General features: G+C 25.8%; 1 protein-coding gene and 2 long non-coding RNA genes across 5 annotated transcripts in view; 1 reads left to right on the top strand and 2 right to left on the bottom strand.

Moving 5' to 3' along the window:
* Positions 1-66: 66 nt before the first annotated feature.
* Positions 67-3,975, bottom strand: LOC136079659 (uncharacterized). Its single transcript, XR_010638117.1, has 3 exons — positions 1,051-3,975; positions 914-976; positions 67-618 (listed from the first exon to the last, which is right to left on the bottom strand). It is a non-coding gene; the product is annotated as an uncharacterized LOC136079659 (long non-coding RNA).
* Positions 3,976-4,338: 363 nt separating this feature from the next.
* On the bottom strand, positions 4,339-6,108 carry LOC136079658 (uncharacterized). 3 transcript variants are annotated; one of them, XR_010638115.1, is made up of 5 exons: positions 5,861-6,108; positions 5,559-5,607; positions 4,938-5,039; positions 4,829-4,863; positions 4,339-4,712 (listed from the first exon to the last, which is right to left on the bottom strand). It is a non-coding gene; the product is annotated as an uncharacterized LOC136079658 (long non-coding RNA). The 3 variants fall into 3 exon arrangements; XR_010638116.1 differs by lacking the exon at positions 5,559-5,607 and having other exon boundaries at positions 4,342-4,712; XR_010638114.1 differs by lacking the exon at positions 5,861-6,108 and having other exon boundaries at positions 4,344-4,712; positions 5,559-5,853.
* Positions 6,109-18,841: 12,733 nt separating this feature from the next.
* LOC136079278 (ATP-dependent DNA helicase PIF1-like) overlaps positions 18,842-19,233 on the top strand; it is a 1,475-nt gene continuing 1,083 nt past the window's right edge. Inside the window, exon 1 of the mRNA XM_065795008.1 lies at positions 18,842-19,067. Coding sequence (XP_065651080.1) covers positions 18,842-19,067 — 226 coding nt within the window. The remainder of the gene's footprint in view (positions 19,068-19,233) is intronic.

Below are 19,233 nucleotides of genomic sequence, written 5' to 3'. Positions count from 1 at the left end.
TAGCGCCAATTTATCTTACGCCCTCGGTGATAAAAAATAAATTGGCGCCCCGGTAATAAAATAAAATTTGTGGGTGGTTTAAAATTTTTATTCAAAAATATTATTACAATAAAATTTATATTCTCTTGTCTGAATGTAGGATAATTATCTTTGACTAAGTTATCAAAAGTCATCTATGGGTGTAATTGCTTGCCAATGTAGAAAAAATGGTGGTAAATGTTAAGTTCTTCGAGTAAAGATTCATTGTATTTTCGAGCGTGTTCGATGATAAATACTGCTTCTTCGCGTGTAATTGTAAATGTATGATGAACTAGACAATTTTCCTAATTTTTCACACAATGTCTTAGTTAGCTAAAAAAATCACAATTTTATTTATAAGAAAAATATAAAAATTTACAACTTTAGTTCAAAAGGTGGGGCGTTACAGATCCATTATTCTTTTTCTGAATATATGCTTTTAAGTTCTTTATTATATCCTCACTCAAAAGTTTTCACAAAATTTAACCCTTTTAAGAGTCTTTTAATTTTTTTGTTGCTGATTGGAATTTCGAAAGGTTTGATTTTATCATCACTTTCCCATATTTTTTCCATTAGTATTAATTATATTTGCTTTTTTATCTAAAAAAAAGATAAATATTTTAATATAAAGGTATATAAATATGAATATAAATAGTTAAAAAAAAAGAGACAAAATTTAATAAAAAAGTATATTTTATATGAAAAATACAATAAAAATTATTTTCTTTTTTTCAGCTCGCACGCTGGATAATTTCCACAATTTTAATAGTTAAAAAAAAGAGACAAAATTTAATAAAAAAGTATATTTTATATGAAAAATACAATAAAAATTATTTTCTTTTTTTCAGCTCGCACGCTGGATAATTTCGACAATTTTTAATACATAAATACCTACTATTTATTATCTGATCTCCTGTTCTATTCGTTTCTTTCATTCGAAAAAAGTATAGATTCATTTCTACAAGAAAAGAAAAAAATTTAAATAAGAATAGAATATTTTTATTAAAAAAAATTATAATAAAATAAATATACCTCTTATTCTGTTTCTTAATCTTTTAGTTTATCTTTGTTTTTTTCCATACTTACTTTTATTCCTTTTTATTATTTTTTGCTATAAATATAAAATAATATCGTTTACATGTATAAAGTTTTGTGTCATAACAAAATAATATTGATTTAAAGCCCAATCCAAATAATTTTTTAACAAGTCATAAAATTGTTCGTATTGAGTATTATTTAAAAACTGATGATAATAATGAGATTTTAATATTTCAAATGAAAGATATAAAAAACTTCGTTGACTAAAATAAAAATTTAAATTATCACGAAATATAAAGCCAAATAATGTATTTGGTGAATAAAACGACTCGTTATAATCAATGAATTTTGTATTGAAATAAGATATAGACATTTCAGTTGCAAGTTTTTCTTTAATTAAGTTGGCTTCTTTATGAATTCTGTAAAATGCCAATTTTCTTTTACACAAGTCTTTTAATGATAGCATTTTTCATTTTTTAATAATAATTTGGTTTGGTAGCATAACCATACTGATTTTTCATAATTAAAATCGTATTCGTCATATCTTTTCGAGACATGAAATTTTTGTAAAAAGTAAATGAAATAATCTGTATAGATAACGTCTTTGAAGATAAAAAAAATTAAATGTTTTTTTTCTTCCAAGATGTCTTCAAAAAAATGATGATTATGATAAGTATAAAATAACAACCTAATTAAATTTCCATCTTTTTATTTACTCTCTAGAAGTTTAGTTTTGTCAAATATAGAGATGATATTATTTTGTAAACGATTAAATTCGTATACTATTCTTTTATGAGCAAACGTTCTTTTGCATAAATCTTTCAAGGTTAATTTCGATTGAGTTTCTTTAAATGTATAATCCAATCAAACAGCGTCATAATGAATAAGATAATAATTTTCTCGTTCTCTTTTATTAAACCAAATGTTTGTTTCATTTTCAAAGTTTTCTATACGACAATAAGTGTTCTCAATGTATTTAAAACAACGTTTGTTTACTTGGCTGATTTTACGACGTTTTCTTTTTGAAGGCTCATACACGAATTTGTGAAACGTTGCAAATTCTAAATCGATTGGTTTACATATATTATCCTTGTTGCTTCCCATGAGAATTTTTTAATTAGTATTCTCAAAAAAACATTACAAATAAAAAACAACAAATATAAAAAATTGAAAAAAATTGTATTTATCATAGTCCTTCGAGTTCTTCGGCTAGTTCGGGTGCTTCGGGTGGTTCAGGTACGGGATTATAAAAATTTAAAAGTTCTTCTTGTTTTGCTTGGATTACTCGACTTGGATAAAATTTGCTTGGTGAGAGCATATAGGCGGTAATTTTTTAGTTTCTTTGCACACTGCTAAATTCATACTTTCTTCATAGTTAGGCAAGCGAGGTATTTTGTTGTTAAATTTGTTGAATATATAATTCGTCCAATTGTTTTGCACATTTGAAGTAAAAAGTATAACTTACTCTCCAAACTTTCATACACTTTGCCATTATCATCTTCTATAGTGTTATCTTTAATATATTCCATTACATCTATAGCTTTTTTTAATTTTTCTTTTATTCCATATGGAATTATCAACTAAATCTGATACTTCTGACATTATCTGAAGTAAATTCGTCTGTCATTTGACTGAAGAATCGCTGGGATTCATTTTTTTAGTTAATTTAAAAAAATAATTTTTAAAATATTAAAATCATTACATTAAAAGTATACAAAAAATTCATTAAAAGTATTACAAAAAAAAAACTACAAGTTAATAAATACAAAATTATTCGATACAATAGTAATAAATAATTTATTGTTTATTATAAAGTTTTTAAGTTCTTCTTGTGTAATAAAATTTGGAAGTCCAACTGCAACGTTATAAGCTTCTGTAGGTTTATCAAAACTACTGCGATTTATAAATTGAATATGATTTTCTAATGAAATAGTGTGAGCGTAATATTTATCGTTCTTTCTTAAACTGCAAATTATGTTTTTAGCAAATGGCCATTTTAAAGCATCATCAAGTTCGCTTTGCATTATTTAAAAATAGATTGCCATATTATTTACATTTTCAATACTACGAGTATAAATTTTTACACAATAGAGATAACCTTCAGTGCTGTAAACTGGTCGCGAATAAAAAATTCCGTCGGATAATAGTCTCAAACCCATTTGATCTAGTTGTATAATTTTTCTATTTTTAAACAAATATTGTGTTATCTTTTTTTCATTGTTCATTATAGTAGCAAGTCTTTTTAATTCTAAGAATTCAGCGCTCTTTTCTTCGACAATTTGATGTAGTTTTATCATTTCTTCATTAAGTTATTGAATCTCTTTTTTTGAATCTTCTAGATTAGCTAAGGCATACATGTTATCATAACTTACTTTTTTTTAATTCTAATAATTCTTAGTTGCTTTCCTCCATGAGTTGACGTAGTTTGGTATTCTTTTCTTTCAGTTTTTTAATTTCTCTGTCGTTTTCTTTACAATCAGCAATTTGTTTACCTAAAATTTCATGATGATTTTTCATAGTACACAAGATATAAATAATAGAAAGATTTAAATAATTCAAATTTTTCTTCTCTTGTTGCATGACTTCTTCGAAATATTTATTTTGTTGGTCATTATAATACTGGAAACATATTACGCTGTGTTCATAATAGTCTTTTTTATCGACTGCTGTATTACAAAAAAAACATAATTTTTTAAGTACTTCTAGAAATTCATAATCGAATTCGTAATTTAATAAATCTTTTACTTTTTCTTGCATGTAAAACATTCGTAGGTGAATTTCTCTGTAGAGAAATCAAGTTGGTGTATCATTAATTGTTCTTTAGTAAACTCTTCATCACAAAAACAGCATTGATACATGTTAGCTCACATTTTTTTATTAGTTGCTAATATATAAAAAAAGCATTTATTTATATGAAAAAACATTATAATATAAATCAATAGTCTTTTTTAACTTAAAGCTAAAATAAAGAAAAGAGATTTAATATATAAAAAAAATTGGCAATCGTTAAACAAATAAATGGTGTTAAAATAAACTTGTCTATTTCGATATCAAATATAACGTTCTCATTCATATTTTGATCAAAGTTTGTATTTGTAAATGAAATTCCATCTCATCTTCATTTGTTTCATTTGTTATCAAAAATAAATCATGAAGACAAACAGAAAATTCATTTGTAAACTCTCCAGTGCTAATAAAACAAGTATATAAAAAAATATATATATAAAAAAATATTTTAGAAAAAAAATATTCTTACTATCCACAAGCTTTAAAAAACTCTTTCATTTTTTTATTATTGTTAATATATTTGTTAGATGAAAAAAAAAGATAATTTACAAAAAATACACATAAAAAATTATTGTAAAATAAAGTTTTGCAACATTTCCATGGTTTCTTTTATACTGTTTATAATCTCTTGATTTGTTTCTTTTGTAATATTGTCTATTAACCAATTCCATAATGCGTCTTATAAAACTCTTGCTGCGTTTTTTTCTAAATAACGTTTTTGACACAAAAATACATTCTTTCGTCTGTTGTTCGATAATCTTGTCAAATAACTTCTATTTCTTGTTTCTCATAGTTAAGATATTCAGCTATTGTTTCCCAGCGACTTTTAAAGATATTCAGCTATTGTTTCCAGCGACTTTTAAAACGTTCTGAAATTATATATATGTATTTATATATTAAGTATAAATGTAAAAATCGTATACAATAAAAATATAAACAAACAAAAAAAGACTAATAAAAACTTATTTTCTGAAAATATATATACAAACTAATTTTCTTCGGGTTCAGGATCTGGACTCTCTAAAAAGGAAGAGAGAGTATTAAAAAAAGTTTATACCTTTTTATAAATAAAAAACTAGTAGAGTTAAACTTACGTGGTGAGTAATCCCAGTGAGAAGGTCCGACTTCTCTGTTTGCGTTTTCATGTCTTTTGGCTACACTTTCTAGAAATCTTTCTATTCTTTCCATATGTTTATCTATAAAAAAGCTTTCATAAAAAAATAATTCATTATTTTTTATATAAAAAAGCTGTATAAAAATTACCTAATTGAGCCGAATAAGGTCGTACGTGTTGAATTGGAATTTTTTTTTCATTTTACACAATGTAAAAATTTTTAAAAAATCCATCATGAAACAGTTCATATTTTGTTTTATTGATTATTAATTTTTGTGTTTTACTAAAAAAATTATTAGTTATTTTATATATAATTACCATGTTGTTTTTGTATTAAATAAAAAATATAAAGTTTAAATAAAAATATCATTTTTAAATAAATGTCTAAAATAACATATATTCCTACATCATTAAATACTGTAAATATGGCACGTACAAAAACAACAGTTCCTAGAACAAAAATATAGTTCAAACGCAAACTGGTACAAAACAGAGTTAAACATCGACACAGACTGCAAGCGAGTATTTACCGAGCAATTGTAAAAGAATATTATCTTGTTTACGAAGAACAAATAATAGATATAAAGAAAATAAAACAAACCGTAAACTTGGAAGAACTGGTAAAAGCATAAAACGTTGGGTTCATAGCGCTGAATCGTATGTCGATATTAAACATCAATTAAAAGAAGCAAACATAACACAAAAAAATAGAAACAAATAATATATTTATAAAAATAAATGTATTTACATTTTCTATAATAATTTATTTTTCGTTAAATATTCTCGCATTCTTTTTGCGCCTCTATTTTTTTTTTTTTTATTTCTTTTTAAAAACCAAAATAAAAAACTTGTAGAATATATGATATTTTTTTATTTAGAAAAAAAATAAAAAAAGCAGCTTACTTTTTCGTGCTCGATGACAAAGTCAATTTTATGGATTTCTTTATTGACTTATATTAATATTATCGTCTTCTTCCAATTTTTTTATATTGAATAATCGATCTATAACCTCACTGTCCTCTTCGATGAGGATAACTTCTTGTATTTTAGTTAAATCATCATCAAATTCCAATTCTTGTGGTGCAAAGTTTTTAACATTCATTTTAGTTATACGTTTTACAACGTTCTCGCCATTTGATTTTGGTTAACAAAAAATACGCTTTTTATGTAAAAAATTTAATCTCTACAGATTAGTTTGTATAAAAGACAAACTGATGTAACTTTATTCAATGAAAAGAAAATGCTGTGTCATGTTAATTAAATTTTGTAAGATTTAATAACGCTTTTATGAACAAGATTAAAGAGATTAAAAAACAACTTTTGAAAAAATTTGTGATGAAAAAAGTTTTTATGTAAAGCGTTAAAATAACAATTAAATAAATTCAAAAAAACTCTATGAACTATAACGCTTTTATGAACAAGATTAAAGAGATTAAAAAACGGTGTAAATAACTTTTGAAAAACTCTGTGATGAAAAAAAGCTCATCATCATCACATCGACGTACCATAGTGCATTCGCATTCCGCACTATGTTTCAAACGCCATGACACTTACCCGTCGAGGGTTCAAATCTCACTTAAGACATATCATTTTATTCTATGTTTGTAATGTCTAGAAAGTTTAGAATGTTGGGTAGCGATACTCGGCGAGCGTTGGTTAGAAATACTCGGCGAAACTATTAAAAAGTTTAAAACGTTGGGTAGCGATACTCGGCGAGCATTGGATAGATATACTCGGCGAAAGTATACGAGAGTTTAAAACGTTGGGTAGCGATACTCGGCGAACGTTGGGTAGCAATACTCGGGAAAAGTGTAAGTGTGTGAGAACGAGTGAGCGAACGAGTGAGCGCACGAGTGTGTGAGTAAGCAGGCTAAGGAAATCAGGCAGGACTAAGTAAGTTAAGTAAGGACTAAGTAAGGTTAAGTAAGTAAGTAAGATAAAAAAAAAGGGCCGTAAAAAAATAAACAGTACAAAAGAAACATAAGTAAGTAGGCCTACTAAGATAAAATTAAAACAGAATAAGTAAGGTAGTGTCAGGGTAACACAAAGTTTTTTATGTTGTAAAAAAAAAAGATGTATAAAAAAACAAATTCAAAAAAAAGTACAAGTCGAAAAAAATACAATTCCAAAAAAATGGCCGCAGATGATGTCGATTTTTCGCAGATGATTGTAAGACGAAATTTATTTTCAAAACCTACACTTTATAAAAGTAATTTAAGACCGAAATATGCATCTAAATTGCCAAAATATACAGTAGATGGGAAATATCCTTTTCATAGAGATGCTTTTTTTGAATTTTTTGATAGAACGTCTTTTGATGAAAATGAGTTAACAGATCCTAATAATACGGAAATAAGAACTATTAGACGTAGAAAAAATAAGAAAAATTTGAAAAAAAAAAAACGTCAAATTTGTAGAAAAGCGCTGATGTGTTATCGAAAGACAAAAAGCAAGTATATGAACTATAAACTAAATCGAGAAATGAATCGAGTGGGAAAATCGATATATCGTTTTGTTTTAACAAAAGTTGACCGTAATAAACAAAGATACAAAAAATTTTTAAAAATGAGACATAAAAGGCATTGAAGGCAAAGGAGAACTAAAAGATACATCTTTTTTACAAAAGACCTACAGCGCACCCTACAGCTTATTATGCTTTAATTGGTAAAGGTAGAAACGTATACTTAGAATTCGCGGTAAAGGTTTCCTTGGTAACTTATTAAAAGGCATACCCATGCTTGGTGATATTATTTAAAAAAATGAAATAGGATTAAAGAAACGAGTATAAATAAAGACAAACTGTGTTAATGTTTAGTTTAAAAAAAATGAATTCACTGCAAGCATGCAAAATAAGTTATAGAAGAACACATAATAAAAAATATTGTAAAAGATATTTTCAAACGACGTTTCATCAGCATGTAAAAGATAACTTGAAGGATTACATTCTTTTGCTAGCAAGTATGAAAAAGACAAAAAGAAACACTGTGAAAAATTTAAGAACGGACACGAGCAATCGTGGTGATTATATTTTAATGCTGAATATAAAGTTGGAACAGCTGCAATTATAAGTGGTGATAAAAAAAAACGGACACACAATAATATCCACCTTTTTAGGTGGAATGATTTTAGAATTTGATGTTGTGAATTGTTGTATACTATATCTCGTGTTGATAAGGGATAATTTTATGTTGGTAAAGAAATACCAAAAATATATTGTTAAAAAAAATATTTAATAGTGTTTTTCTGTTGTGTTTTTTTTTTAAAAAACTATAAATCTAGTTTTTTTTATATAAAAAGTTTCATTTGAAAAAAATGGACATTAAAACTTGCTTACAAGAATTTTATAAATCAGTTAATAATATTAAAACTTCTACCTTCTCAGGTAATGATAGTTTAAAACAAGTCCAGCAAAATTTTAAATTATTTTGTCGATTGGATGGTAGTAAACAAATCAAAGTAACTCGTTCTAATAATAAAGCTCATATTGATTTTATTTACGATGAAAATAAACACGAATTTGAAATGTTATACGAGGATTTTGTCAATGTAATCAAAGAATCATTTGATATTTGGTTACTGGAAGAAGAAAGTCTTATTTAAAAAAATGGATTTTATAACCTACGTAAAATAGTTTTATCCCCATCCACGTTTAGCAAAGTTTTATAGTAAAATACTTAGTGGTTGTGATGCAGATAGTCATTTTTTGATTTTCAATCCTAAAGAATATATTAAAGCTACTCGTTTATATGACAAACTCAATTTTGATTTTATATATGAAAACGGACAAGAATAACATTTTTAAAATATCATTTAAAAAGTTTATACGTTTTAATAAAAAATCTTATGAAACATGGCTTATAGAAGAAAATGTCAGAAACGAAAGAAAAAAAACAATCAAAGAGTTTATAGAAAGATTACTCGTTAAACAGGACGTGGAAGACGTGGAAGACGTGGAAGACGTGAAAGACGTGGAAAAGGAATATCTGATTTTATTACTCCTAAAAATGTAAACAGCGCCTTGCAAGTGGGTTCGCTGTTAAACAGTTTAAGAAAAGCGTGGAAAGGCAAAAAAACAAAAGCTGTTACAAACGCTCCTGTTCTTACAAAACCCGTCAACCCTTATATGCCACCCGACAAAGTATTCGAAGTATATTAATAAAGAAATTTTTTGTAAAAAATATTATTTAAATTGATCTAATGAATAAATATACACAATTAAATCATTGTCTTGTTTTTATTCTATTTTTTTTCTTTTTTATATCGTTTTATTAATAAAGTTTTTTTGCCATTGCAATTTCTACACGTTATTTTATTTAGTTTCATTAATCCAGTTTTTTTAGTTAATATATGGGTGCAGAACATTTCTTCCTTTTCTCTCGAAACAGTGTATATGAATAAATTTAACATTTCTTTATTCTTGTCTTCTTTAAAAACGATAGAAAACAAATGTGCTAAACCTTGAAATGATAAGCATTTTTCTTGCACAATTTCTTTTAGTAGTGTGTACGATGATCTATTCATGTTTAATTATATTACATTCAGCGCAACCAGTCTTTTTATTTCTTTTTTAGTCATCACATCATCAATAGAATTATCTAAACATTGATTAGCTGTCTTTAATTGAGTATAAGTGTTCAAGTAGATGTTATTCATTTCCTTTTATTGCATGTAATAAATATTTTTCTCGTTCATTACAGAAGGAATAGCTTTAATATCTAATAGTGATATTTTATTCCACGTGCATTCGTATTTCGTTGATAAGAACCCAGCATCTTTTAAAAATCTTTTAATTGCATTTTGAGCCAATATTTGTTTTTCAAAAATATCATGATGTAAAGGAATTTATTTTGATTTTCCTGTTTTCTCATATATAAATGCAACTGCATATCTTTTTCAAACAGTTGTTTAGCAGTAGCATCGAGATATTAAAAGAGTACACTTTTTATAAATTGAAAGAATGGACGGAAATTTATTTGAACTAATGGTGAAACATGAAGCGATGTTACTTCAAAAAAGTAAAAGTTTAGTAATCTGCACAGTGAAGGTAAATAAATTTGTTCACTATATAAAACATTTTCACTACGAAATAAAAGAGCTACAAAATAAGCGGCAAACGCTCCACATAAACTGCTATCGTTCTATTGAAAAGGAAATTTGTTACATGAAAAAAAAACATTTTGATTGCCTGTTATTGCGCTACATTTTAAAATAAATATAGTAAACCAATAAAAGTCATGAATGTCTGCTGTCCATTCTGTAAGGATATGGTTTGTTTGTTGTATATAAGAACTAATTTCAATTTCGTTATAGGTAATATTAATAGTGTTGATTTGCACGTTAGTTTTTGCTTCTTCTACTGCTTCAAACAAATGTCTATTAAATCTCAAATAATTTGGAATTTGTTGTAATACGCTTTCTTCTCCTAAACTATCAAAACAAAAAAATAAGCTTTATCTATTTGATCAACACTCTCCAATGTTGACCTGCTTCTTTTGTAGTTTCGTTGTTGTAAATAATAAAAGAACCATTTTCTTTCATATTATTAATAATATGAATAGAGTCTGCGTTTAACTGAGTTCGTCAAAAGCATAAAGTCCTATAAAAAAAAATTTAAATTCAGAGTTTTTAAAAATATGAGACAAAGTTTCCTCAGTAGCCATTGATTTTTCTTTTTCTAAACTAAAAAACTCGTAATAAATATTCTTACAATAGCGTGTAATATTTTAACAAATAAAGTTTTTTTATCATTGGTTCCTTCCTTTATAATTCCTTCAATGTTTCATTTAACTGATTTCTTTTTTAAAGCTCCATCTAGTTTTTCTATCAAAGAGGAGACGGTAGGTATTATTTTTGTGGTAAAAGTATCTACGAAACCCTCTGTTTGATCGCTAATTATTTGATCAAAAGTAGGTTTTATGTCTCTTTCTAGCAACAAAACAGTTTGGATTTGTAGTATTCGGCTGTAAAGTTGTAGTCGATATGTTCTTTTTTCAATTTATCAAACTGTTCGAGATGAATAGGGCAGAGTTGTGGATTTTCTAACAGATTTTTAAATTGACTGTTTTTAAAACATTTTTCAATACAATAAGATTTTAGTAATATTCTTTTTGAATTGTGAAAATTGCAGCGATCGAAGGCTTTATAAATATTAACTTTATCACCTTCTGTATGAACTTTTTTATCTAAAATACATTCATAAATAGGCGTAGGCATGTGAATGGTGTAATATCCATGATGAAAAAGCTTGTCGTGATACGAAAAATATAGCTGCTGTATACAAGGAGATAAACGTTTTCTAATTTTTAACAATTTTTCTTCACTCGTCGCATTCCCATTTGTTAGTCATATAAAGAAACAATAAACAATATTTTTAAGATGGTTTAAGTTTGCTTTTCCACAAAGTGCATTTTTTTTGATTTTTTTTTTGTTGTCTTGTAATAAAGTTTGTAAAGTTTAATAAAGTCGTCTAACTTTTTTCTTTGTTCTTCATAACGATTTTCCACCGTTGATTTTGTTATATTTAAAAAATCCTCATTAATCATACGACATATTTCAATCATGCTATTTATCCACGAGGGTGATTGTTCTGCAAAAGTCATGCATCGTCGAGATGCTTTTTCAAACAGATGAAGTGAGTTTTCATAGTCTTTAGCTATGAAAATATATTACAGATCAACAAATTTTTCTTCTTCCGAGTTTAATTCCAAATTAAAATTTTTTAAATACGAAAATATAATATCCTGCCATTCTTCATACGTGTTATTTAAATGATAAAACTCATACAGCATATGATGTAATTCATTATCAGGATAAAAAAGTTGAATTGCTTTGATCAGACTTTCTTTAAGTTGTTTGCAAGTCATTTTCTCTTTCAAAAATGAGGTAGAATGTTTTTTACAACTCTCTATATAGGAATTTATATAAAAAACTAATTGTTTTATTAATAAAACAGGTTTTTTTTAACTCAATTAAAAAAAACTTACAAAAAAATTATTTTTTGTTAAGATCGCGTAGGTATATTTTTTTAAGATCGCTCATGTCATTATATTTCCACGGTAATAAGATTTCACATCCATCATTTTTAGGTTTGTAGAATAATTCTTTTTTAACATAGTTAAATTGAGCAAGAGGTTTCAGTGGTACAGTAGAATATTGTTTATCTTTTATATATTTTTTTCTTCTTTAAATTCAACAAACCATAAAGCTGCTAAATCTGCAAATTTGACATAGTTGTTATCATTGCAATAAACAAATTCAAAGTCATCCAATTTTTCAGTTGTGTTTTGAATACATTTTAAATCTAAATGAACTTCTTTTATACTGTTTTGTCTTGAAAAGAGAGATTAAAAAAACAAGAGCAAAACAAGTTTTTTGAAGAATATTATTCCCATGCGAATTATGATGTCATGGAACTTTAAAGTTGAAAGTGTGGCATGATGACACCATTTGAATTTTAAACTCTGTACTTTGATACTTTAGTTCTATTTTAATGAGTTAGGATAAGTTGTTATTACTACCTTTTCATATAAAAACGGGAAAAATTGTCTTGTTCAAACAACAGCTTCTTCTAGCAAGCAAAAAACAAGGAATATATAATGGAGGATCGATGTGTATTTAGTGATAAAAATTGTAAACGGTGTGAAAAAACACTGAAGGAATTGAAGTATTATGAAACTCGTTTAGAAATTGTAAAACAAAAATACAAATATTTCAACACAGCTGTTCCGTTGGATAAGACTCGCGGATATGCGGTTGGTCAAATGGGATTTTTAAAAACATTTAAAGCAATAAATATAGTTACAGAGATTGATGGTTGTTCTTGTCGTGAACTGACAATGACAATGATTAAAGACGTTGAAAGAAATGGCGGTTTTGGTTCTACGGGAAAATAATTTTGTATATTTTTTAAAAAAATGATTAAATTTGATTTTTCATTTTCTACATGAGATGTAGAACATGTAGAACAAAATTTAACATGATACAAGATATTTTTTATAATTTTTTAGTAATTGTTTTTAGATTAGTAAAAAATTATGGCAGATGCTATTGAATGTGGTATTGAAGATGGTAATAGTAAATCTCAAAACAATTATCAAAGTGAAATTGAAACTGATGGCGCACGAGTAAAAGAGAACAATCAAGACAAAGAGAAAAAAGAAAATTTTAGACCTAGTGTGTTATTCATACCGATAATCCATCGCTTGTGTTAAGCGAACAGTGTAATGGAAAAATAAAAGATTTAAATTTCTGAATTTCAGTTTTAGAGGAATTGTTTGAAAATGGAGGAGACGGATGTAAAGTATAGATTATAAAAAATTTTCATAATAAACTTCGAGATTATACCGAATCTTGTTATAGTGTTCCATTTTATTTAAAAAAACATAAATTCGCGATGAGATTAACTGCAAACATGAAATGTGATAAGCACGAATGCGATGATAAAGAAGTTGGTTTATACACCTTATGATGCTATTTTAAAATGGCCTTTTTTAAATCGAATGATAACATTTAAGATACGTGGTCCTAATGGTAAGCAATTAAAAAAAATTTTCTTACTCAGAATAACATTTGTTTTCAACGTCCAAAAGATGATCAAAATTGTGGAAAAATATTTATTGGAAAATAATATGTGTATTAAATGTAAAATTAAATAAGTTTTTTTTAGTCAACTGATGAATAAATGTTATCTGTATTATGTGGCATATGGTGTTTTGTTTTTTTATTAATTTTTTTTTAGTCAACTAATGAAAAAATATTTTCTATATTATGTGGCATGTGGTGTTTTGTTTTTTTATTATATTTTGGAAAAATGTTTGTTATGTTTTATACAACTTGCATTACGACACGGTTAAGGTAAAAAAATAATTTTTTTAGAAAAACTAATTAAAGTAATGGATTGTTATGAAATCATGGATGCATGGGATACTATTGCAAATCTGTATCGTGCTCAATATCAACGTTTGAAAATAATATATGGTTTTGTCGAAACACTTCTTTTATTTAATAATATAGTTCTTAATTTTAATAATATAAAATCTTTATTTACACATACTATTCAATATAAAACAGTTGAAGAAATAGAAGCATACTTGGATGTTTTTGCTTTGATTATGAACAAATGTAAAACAAAAGAAGCTAGTTTTAGAAGATATTATTTTAATCAAAATGAAATTCGAAGGGATGCAAATGTTCAATTAGTTATAAATAACTTAAATTTAATGGAAATGGAATTTCCTGAATTAGTCATAAATAATTTACAATTTCTTGCAGAAAATTTTTCAGCTTTATTGACTTTTGCATATAATCACATGGCATATAATCAAGATTTAGATAATATGTTTGAGAGTTTATCAGTTGAATTATGATTATTTTTTTTAGCTAAAATAAAAAAATATGGAAACTATTGAAAAAGTGAAGACTTGGGATCTGATTAAAGAAGAGAATGGAGCTATGTATAACTTGTTTCAAACTTTGCTTCAGTTTTCAAAAAATAACGAATTTCGTGAAATGCATGAAGAAAAACTAAAAGAAATGAGGAATTGTATTCGCAATATAGATGATGGTTTATTGTTCTACTATTGGGACGATATAAAAACACACAACATGTATTTTAAAGTCCTTTCGAAAATATTTATAGAGTGTTACAAATCCATTGATATTTTTTATCGTTGGCAGTAAAGCAAAATTACAATAACACCAAAAGACAAACAAATTTCAGAATGCAGACAATAATTGAGAGAGAATTTTTCAAGATTATTAAAAAAAACTATGTTGAAAATTTTCGCAGTAAAGTTTTGTTTATGTAAATACTAATGTCATTTTTTATTATTGTAAAACTTTTTTAGACAACTAATTAAAAAAATGAATCTATGGAAAGAAGAAGATATTAAACATATTACGAAATATAATGAAATATATTACTATCAAAAGTTACCACATCGAACTTGCCAACATTGCGATAAAATTGAAACAAGTGATCATCATCTTTGGCATAACTTGGAAATATTATCTTAAGTATTTTATTATCATTTTGTTGTTTGTGTGAATTTTTAAAAAATGATGAGCGACAAGAAGAAATATTAGTTGAAATGGAAAAAGTCGCAAACACAATAAATGAAAATAACGAGGAAATAAAAAAAAATGTAAATATACGAAATCTTTTGTCTGAATTAATATCACAAATGATTATCATAGCAAATATAGCTATCGATGAAGATCAATATATTGTTAATAAGGAAAAAGAAGAATTTGATAGAAGAAATAGTGCGGTGGTTTCACTGATAAAATCACAACATCCTGATTTTGATTTGAAAGAATTTGCTTATTTGTCCAAGGATGTAGAATAGAGTGGAGTAAATTTTAGTTTTTGTTACAATTCATTTAGCCTGGGTGTGTAAAAGTTGTCTATTCATTTCAGAAATACTCTGGAAAAATATCAATGCTCTAGGAAATTTTCTTGAGGTGCCTCCAGACCTTTAAAATTTTAATGGGTCCCTAATAATATATAAAAAAAAGTTTTTCAAAAGTATGTCATGTTGGGTCTCAAAAGAAGCAAAATTTTATAAAATTTCAAAAATAAGAATTATTTTTTAAAATTATTAATTAAAATTTTTTTAAAAATATTATCAAAAAAATAAACTTTTTTCATTTTTGGTTTAAAAGGTCATTTTTTCTGCAATAAACTGTAAAATAACAATTTTTTTCAAAAATTAATTTGAAACAAGACTCGAACGGTTTTATCCTGAATGAGTAAGCATTATGAAATACTTAATGATTTTGTTAAATATAATATTTATGCTGATTGAGTAAAAGAAGCTTACCATAAATTAGACAAATTCATACGAGAAGATGCTGAAACTGATTGTTTTAAAGGAAGAATTAAAATTTTGAATTTTTTTATGAAAGCAATTAAAAAATAACTTGCTAAAGTTAATTGTAGTATTGAAGATTTTGAAAAAACGTTTGAAGAAGAAAAAGAAAATCAAAAAGAAAAAGATATGGCCTTGTTTGATTATATAGAAAAATGTTCCAGAATTTTGTAAAGAAGTAATGTATGGGTTTAAATTTCAAAGCGAAACTGAAAAACTTTTAATTTTGAAAGAGTATTTAAGACACGAATTTTTAAAATTGCTTGGTTATTTGCATAATATTTGTTTAACTCAAAAAACCGGAATTAACATAGATCAATTTGTCGAATCGTGTGAGTACAAAAATTATATGTCTGTAAGAAAAAAGAGTAAAACATGTTAAAAGTTTTTTTAGATTACATAATAAAAAAAAGGAAAATAATAATGTGCTACCCGCTAAGAAACTTGATATGGCAACAATTTCACCATTTCGTTATGTAGGATGCTGTCAATGTCGTTGTAATAAATGTAAAAATGTATATGCTATTAATACATCGAAGAAATGTGTCGACAAATAATTCAATAAAACTAGATATATTGACTTGTAATATTTTATTGTATTTTTTTTAGATTATATAATAAAATGTCAGATTTTGAATTTCATGTTGAAAACTTCATCACTCAACTTTTGTTAAAAACAGCTGTTGTTCATGATGATACTCAAGTAATGCGAATGTTAATGGAAAGCGTAGATTCTTGTTTGAAAAAAAATTGTACTGGTTATAATCTTTGCGAGTCTTGTAAAAAAAATTATGATCACATTCGACGATATATTCGCGAAGAAGATATTAAAGAAATATTACTCGTAATATTAAAAAATTATAATATTATATAAAAATTTTGTAAAATTATTTTTTAGACTACATAATAAAAAAAATGGATTTCATTATTGAAATGGATATCGTTAAAAATAGTTATGGTGGCTATGATATCATTACTGACGATGATGGCTGTGGAGATTTTAGAATTGCCTTGTTAGAATATCCAATAAAAGAAATTGAAATGATTAAAAAACAATTTTATAACTTTGCGAAAGAAGTACACAAAATAAAACCCGGAGAAGTAAGAGTTATAAACTATCCAGAAGAAATGGAAAAAAAATGGATTGAAAAGAATGTAATGGAATGGAATGAAAAGAATGCAATGGAAAAGGAATGGGATCTAGATGAGAATGATTCACAAATTTTTGAAAAAGCAGCAAGAAAACTTGGCTATAATAAAGAATTACTCTATTTTATTTTTAAAAAGCGAGATAAAGAGATATATGACATTTTATGTGAAATTGCTTTATGTGATTGTACATCTAATTGCGTATTTTGTAAAATAAATTTTTCTTTTATTCCTATAGAATTAAGAAGAGCATATAAAATAATTTGATTTTTTTAGATTACATAATAAAAATATGGAAATAAAAGTCGAAGAAATTATATTGAAAGCTTCTAATAAACTCGATTTATCTAAAGAACAAATAATGAAAGTTTATAAAATTCAAAAAAAAGCAATCGGTATTTTGGCTACGTGTGATTGTCTAGAATACGATGACGATCGACTTATTTGTTTTTGCTGTCGGTGTTCAGCGGAAGTAGTGAAAGAATTTTATAATATGTTATTAAAAACAACTGCAAAAATTGGTTTATCGGTGATTTTATTAAACAAAACTTTCACATATCATAGAGACAAAATACGTGATTTGTCTTTTTGTAATTGTCCGTTGGATCCATTGTGTTTAACATGTGTTAATAAAAAGAAAGAAATTCTTAATTTTGAAAAAAAAGGTAGCGATTTTAAGAAGAAGCATGAAAAATTATTTAAAGAATAATTTGTATTTTTATACTATTTTGTATTTTTTTACATTAAAAATAATTTGTTTTTTTTAGATTATTAATAAAAAATGTCTGAAATAAGCACTAACGATTTTGATTTATATATGGAAATAATCGACAATAGTATTGATTTTGATGAATTATTAGATTATGTTGTGAAATCTGATGCAAGTGGAGAAATAGAAAAATATATGATTTCTATGGATTTGTGTGAAAATATTTGCGATTACGAAAATTCATGTATGACTTGTAAAGAAAATTTTGAGCAAGTAAAAAAATATGTACACGACAACGATCTCAAGAGAAAATATGAAATGGAATTATCGAATAAAAATTAAACTTTGTTTTTGAATGAACTTTTTTAATTTTTTAGAATAAAATTAAGATTACATAATAAAAAAATGGAACTAACAGAAATTGGTTTGGATTCATTGATGGAAGCCATATATAAATATAATCAAAAACATCCTGAAACTTTGAAAAAAATCGGCAGCATGCATTTACTTCAAGACAAACTTTATGTCAAACATGTAGAATATCCCATTTGAAATGCGATTGGGATAATTTTTTTATTGAAGAAGTTCAAAAATTAAATATACTTTCTATATTGATTTTGATAGTGTTTCAATATATTAAAACACATCATCACGTTTATTTGAATTTGAATTTTGAAAGATTTTATTATTTTTTTCAAAATTTATCTAAGGAAGATTTATTAAAGCATTTAATAGAAAAATGTCTAGAAATTGAAAATTGTAATCACTGTTTAAACGAATGCGAAGATTGTTATGAATTTAAATATTGTGAAAAATGTTTTGAACAAGTTAATTACAAGCAATTTTTGAAAAATTTGACATTTTTTTAGATGAATAGAATAACACAAAATAATAGAAACAAAAAGTTGTTGAAGTTATTAAATATGAAACATAAAACTGTGAACAATGAACAAAAAAATGTATTGAATGAAGATCAAATGTTACCTGTGAAGTTTTTATTGCTTGTCAATGAGAATAAAAATCTAAATGCTTTTTTATGTAAATTGGAAAGGAACAGTAATGCGAACGTCATTTTTATGATGTTATTTGTTAAATATACTTTTATGTATTTATATTCTAAATAATTTTTTGTAACTTTTTTTCAGCAAATAATAAAAAATGTTATCTTTACTACAACAAAAAGCTCTTCGATGGCTTGATGATGGTGTAAATTTTTTTAATACTGGAGGTGCTGGTTGTGGTAAAAGTTATATTGTTAAAGAAATTGCTCAAAGCACTCAAATCTCTAAAACAATACATATTACAGCGAGCACAGGAAATGCAGCTTATTTATTAAATGGTGTGACTATACATGCTTTTGCTGGTATAGAAACAGCTGTCAAAGGTTTAGATTATTATATGCAACATATGTTGCATATAATAATCTAAACCTTTGACAGCTGATTCCTTTGATCAGGCATCCTGATATTAAAAAGCGTTGCCTGGAAACTGATGTTTTAATTATCGATGAAATTTCGATGATTAATACTCAAACATTTGATTTATTTCAT

This window comes from Hydra vulgaris, chromosome 04, assembly GCF_038396675.1.
Source record: "Hydra vulgaris chromosome 04, alternate assembly HydraT2T_AEP".
NCBI lineage: Eukaryota > Metazoa > Cnidaria > Hydrozoa > Anthoathecata > Hydridae > Hydra > Hydra vulgaris.
The sequence above is the reverse complement of the archived record's forward strand: the minus strand, read 5'-3'. Positions and strand labels throughout refer to the sequence as shown.